Below are 6,000 nucleotides of genomic sequence, written 5' to 3'. Positions count from 1 at the left end.
TCTAATTCTTTATATTACTGTAGTGTAAGTGTAGTTCTGGCTATTCTCCACTAGTTAGTTGAAAATCTCTGTTGTGCGCGATTAAGGTTGTAATTCGTTGGAACATTAATATTATGAATGGTTTTCTCTCTAAAATATGGATTAAAGTGTAAAAGTCTTTGAGTATCTACGGAGATATACAAATCCTAGTGTGTATATACCTATATACCTTGTGTATGGTGGTAAATTTGACTCAACAGGTATACGTTTCCGCAACCACCGGATGGTGCCTGGGACATCAAACGACCTGATGGGTCTTGGAGTGGTATGGTTGGCATGGAGGACAGGCAGGTGAGTAAGGCTGAGTCAAACATGATGGACATGCAGGTAAGGCTGAGTTAAACATAATGGACAGGCAGGTAAGTATCGCTAATTTCGACATGAAAGAGAAAGGTGAGTGAGGCTGATTCTCAGGACAGGTAGATGAATGTTGCTGAGTCCAACATGGTAAAGAGACAGGTAAGTGTAGCTGAGTCCAACATGATAGTGGAAAAAGGAGGCATAAATGCAATATAATGCGATCCTTTATTGACAACGTTTCGCCCACACAGTGGGTATTATCAAGTCACAAATAGATGTATCTGAGGACCAGGGATGAGCCTATATATTGGAAGAGTAGCAGAGGCGTATTGAAATTATAAATTCCGGTAACTAAAAACTGGATGGGCAAATATGTGACTGAGAAGTTTTGGATTTGAGTAAATTCGGCGTAGCATGGACCGGTAGGCGTGCTGCAGTCTTTTTTTATACTATGACCACTTGCTATGATGGATACCGATCAAATTATTTCCTGGCAAGTGGCTCAGTTATTCTGAAGAAGTAGTTTTTTGGGCTGAAATTATTGGATATGAAGACAAGTGATGATATAAAGATCCTGCGTCTTTGGGAGGTTTTCTTTTCAGCGATGATTTGGACGTCCTTGTAATGAATTAAGTAGTTACTCCAATTTCAGAGTACAACACAGGCGTTTCTTTATGTAGATCGTTGTGTTGGCGTACTGGTGTTCAGACGCCATAGATGGTAATGACAGCTACGACAGGGCACACGGGGACAGGAATTAGTGAAACCGATCATATATAGTTAAGAGGCGGCCAGAAGTTGACTAGTGTAGCCTGGCGGCATGAGAAACGGACGAGTTGGAGACGAGGAAACAGTCTGCAATGATCAATTAATTATTATTCAGTCTCACATTATACAAAAAGATGTACTAAGCCCCTCCCACCCTCCCTTTTAGTGGACCCAATCTATTACTCATTGAAAAAAAAATCTGTTGAAAAGTTAGTGTAACATTCGAATAGTTTTAAAAATGCATGTGCGTATTTTGATGTTCCTTATTGCTCTCTGATATGTATTGTAAAGCATACAGTGTTTCCAAACAAGTTTCAATTAATGTCCATCCACAATGACAAAGGCCGACACCCAAAACTAAAGTACTGGCCAATAGGCGAAGAGCGAGAGTCTGCTCGTAGCCAATCACAGCATCGTGGTTACACTCTCCGCCAGTTAAAACACAAGGTGTACATATCCTTGTTGTGTAGTGTTTATAAATGCACAGGTAGTAGCGACGGAGGTATCTGTGGAGCCGCCAACACCGCCAACACGACTACCTGGCTCAGTGCTCCGGATGGAATCGTGCTGGAGGTGTCCGGTATCGTGTACGACGTTGCTCTGAGACATTCGTCTATGTACCGACAGGTGCATGTTTCTCGTTGTATATACCCTGGGAGTTTACTTTAGTCTCTATATTAGGGATAAAAGTTATCTTGCCCAATACCATCCAGTTTACCGAAAGACCGGCGGTAATGACCACTAATCGAAACACCTAAATCAGTTAACAGTAGAACTACACCTGCTCAGCACACCTGCTCTCTGGTAAATATTAACCCTTATTTTCTGATAGGAAATAAATATATATATATATATATATATATATATATATATATATATATATATATATATATATATATATATATATATATATATATATATATATATATATATATATATATATATATATATATATATATATATAATGTATATATATATATATATATATATATATATATATATATATATATATATATATATATATATATACATATAATGTCGTGCCGAAAAGGCGTGGCTGACAGACATTTGCCAAGGCAAGGTGTGACCATATAATTGGTTAAATTAGGTCTCCCTAGAGACCTCACAAGCCCAGCTGAAGTACGTCACAATATATATGGCTTCCTATTTTCTGTGTAACCCCAAATTTATAAAAGAAAAGATATGAATGTACAGAATAAAATTAATATATATATATATATATATATATATATATATATATATATATATATATATATATATATATATAAATATATATATATATATATATATATATATATTATCCACTGTGAAACGTATTTTCTCAAGTCATATGACCTATTCTAGGCGACTACAAGGAGCTTGGGGTTGGCTATTGTATTTTCAAATTTCCTATTCCTTGCCTGCTGAAAACTCGAAAGTGGTCTATTGCCCCATTTGGGGAGTAGGAAGGGGATGGCCACAGGGTCGGCACACAGACTGCTGCCTCACATTCAGAGAGACTGCGCTGGTGCCAACCTACACTGCGCTACTCTGGGAAAAACTTTCCCTCAGTCCTTCAGTTGCTGCATTGCAACATTGCATAGCTCTTACTGACGCACTGAGATCTGTGAAAGTACTTGAGCTGAAGATTTACACTCCCCGTGGATTGCCTAGCATTGTTAAGAGCGCCTGTCTGAAATTATATATATATAATATTTTTCAACGTAACTGGTCGTTTCCCACCGAGGCAGGGTGATCCCGAAAAAGTAAAAATTCTTTCCTTAACATTTAGTAATTTATACAGGAGAAGGGATTATTAGTTTCTTGCTTCCGGCATTTTATTCGCCTCTTAGGAAACGCATGGCTTACGGAAGATTCTTTTCCACTTGCTTATGGAGGTGACAGAAAATAAATTATAGCAAGAATTATTAAGAATATAGAAGAAAACTCAGATCGGTGTGTTCACATTCGTGTTTATGTATAAGAAGTTTGACCTAAGTGTAAACAGAAGTAGCAAGATGTACCTGCTATCTTGCGTGTTTATTCGCCTTTTATTCGCCTCTTAGGAAACGCATGGCTTACGGAAGATTCTTTTCCACTTGCTTATGGAGGTGACAGAAAATAAATTATAGCAAGAATTATTAAGAATATAGAAGAAAACTCAGATCGGTGTGTTCACATTCGTGTTTATGTATAAGAAGTTTGACCTAAGTGTAAACAGAAGTAGCAAGATGTACCTGCTATCTTGCGTGTTTATCAGACAGAAATAAAACACCAGCAATCTTACCATTGTGTAAAACAATTACAGGTTTCTATTTCATACTTATTTGACAGGATGTTAGTACCTCCCTGGGTGGTACTACACACACACACACACACACACACACACACACACACACACACACACATATATATATATATATATATATATATATATATATATATATATATATATATGTTGTGCCGAATATGTAAAACTGGTCAATTAGCAAGAACTCATTTTCTCTTATGCGTTTTTATTAATGTTAATATAAAAATTTTTAATTTTGCGCCAAAAGAATATTAGAAAATTTACCTAACCTTATTATAACAAGAGCAATTTATTTTAGCCAAACCCAACTAAATATATTTTAAATACGTTTACAGTAATTTAGTACTAAACAAACACAATCAAATATATTTTTTTCGTTAGGTTCAGAATGATTTTGGCGAAATTATTGCATACACGAATTTTCATTTGTCCTATATGGCAAGATGAGCGTTGCTATTTAAGCCAAGATCGCAAGTTCTGCCTATTCGGCACGACATAAATATATATATATATATATATATATATATATATATATATATATATATATATATATATATATATATATATATATATATATATATATTATTGTAACCACGAACGAGTGGTATTGATCAATAACAACACTGCGCTAGCCAAGGATACGAACCCATGTTGTACTGGCCTGCCTCATGGTGAGAACCACATGACGCTTTAAACCACAGGACCACACAAACGTACAAGATTGGTGGAGCCAGCACCATCCGAGGGCATACGGAGGTGTGGGAGCTTCTAAACTAATTTCATTCTCATCCCTGTTTGGTGTACTAGCCTCACGAGCGTCATGTGGTTCTCGCTTACCATGAGGCAGGCCAGTACAACATGGGTTCGAATCCTTGGCTAGCGCAGTGTTGTTATATATATATATATATATATATATATATATATATATATATATATATATATATATATATATATATATATATATATATACTATGAGACTCGTCTCTCAGTGTATATAAACTTGGTTGATTGGTTGGTAAATTGAGTTTAAAGCCTATCGACCATTCCTGGATTGGTAAAGTTCACCAGCAAGAAAATTTAATCCCTAAAAGAAAAATTAAAATAAATTGTCAGCGTATATACAAGAGATATTCACCTTGGTATTTAAATATCATGAGTAATTTCTTAAATTTCTTTTATATTCTTAATAGTAAATTTTCATTAGCTCCATATACTATCTATATAAAGGAAATACTTGTCATCTATAGTGTTTCAGTATCAGTGTTAATCTTCGTTATACGAGTCGTAAATCATTCAATAATTTTGTCAGAAATATAATTAAGAACAGTACACGTTCAGATGGATGGAGATAATTACAGTGAAATAAAACTGTCTTGTCTGACGAATTTATTAACTTGAATAAAAGAAAAGCTGTTGACAGGGACAAAGGTTCTATATACTAAATAAAGTCCATGGAATGGCTAACAAATCTGAATTATTATTATATTTATGGGGAAGTATTAAACCAGCAAGCGTCATACAGTGTCTGGGGAAACGGGAAGTAATCAGGATTTATCTAAGGCAGGAAAGGTTACTCCACTTCTTTAGATCAAGAGCACTTCAACATCAAGGCACCCAACTGAAGTGGACTAATTAGAAAAATCTGTACTGATGACCATTTTCTGACTCTAAACAGGGAAAAAAAGTATGGTCCAGCGGCGAGCGTTCAAACCGACAGGTGTAGACGACCGCATGAGGTTCGTGATGATGTGGGTAGAAGGAATGTCGGCGCGTGACATAGCGCTGCAGACAGGTTCAAGTGTGTCTACCGTCTACCGGTGGATAAGACGGTGGCAGCGAGACGGTAATGTGTATGGCTCAAGACGTCGTATGTACCTGAGAGTTGCGGCTAACTTACCTCTTCTGTCAGATATCGTGATGGATCTCTTTCATGTATATGGTATGTGTTGTTCACCCAACACGATTCCAAGTGACTTTCACACAAGAGAGGAGAGCTACTGGTCACCTTCCATCACAGACTGTGTAAACCAACGCGATACGGATTACAACTCGAGACTCTGTGATGGTACTGACTCAGCCTCAAGTTTACTGGGACACACTGGGGTAACTAAAGGAACTATCTCTTGTTTATATCCTGAAAGTGGTAGCTCTTGCATGCTCTTTAGCCCACGATAAAGTTCCCTGAGTAAGCCTCCTGCGGCTCAGTCAAGGTTATTTAGCTCTTTAATGTGACGTCACGGGTTAATGACCCATAACTTCGTCATATTGGACGTCAGTCTGCAACAAATTAAGATACGCAGCACGTACATAATTTCTCACTATTCTGAGCCTTTATGATGTTTATTTCTTGTTGTGCTGCTAAATGTAGTAATCAAAATTTAGCACTTGCATCTCTAAGGATTTTGAAAGATGTGTCGTGAGACAGAATTACAGCTAACTTATAACCGAGTAGTTGCTGTACTGAGGTTAAAGCGTAATAGTTATTAAGGCTGCATGTCACCTGTACACCACCAACTAAAGGGCTTCTTAATCACCAAGATTATGTTGCCTGACGGATATGATGGATACACGCTGTTTACTGG

At 36.8% G+C, this 6,000-nt stretch overlaps 1 protein-coding gene across 1 annotated transcript in view; it reads left to right on the top strand.

The window, feature by feature from the left end:
• The first annotated feature begins 419 nt into the window (after positions 1-419).
• The window catches only part of LOC128696576 (glutamate receptor 4-like), a 74,482-nt gene continuing 68,901 nt past the window's right edge, over positions 420-6,000 (top strand). The window contains exons 1-3 of the mRNA XM_053787898.2: positions 420-432; positions 1,595-1,750; positions 5,094-5,357. Coding sequence (XP_053643873.2) covers positions 420-432; positions 1,595-1,750; positions 5,094-5,357 — 433 coding nt within the window. The remainder of the gene's footprint in view (positions 433-1,594; positions 1,751-5,093; positions 5,358-6,000) is intronic.

The sequence above is a fragment of the Cherax quadricarinatus genome, chromosome 47 (assembly GCF_038502225.1).
Source record: "Cherax quadricarinatus isolate ZL_2023a chromosome 47, ASM3850222v1, whole genome shotgun sequence".
In the NCBI taxonomy this organism is placed as follows: Eukaryota; Metazoa; Arthropoda; class Malacostraca; order Decapoda; family Parastacidae; genus Cherax; species Cherax quadricarinatus.
Note: the sequence above shows the minus strand (reverse complement) of the source record. Positions and strands in the feature narration are given on the sequence as shown.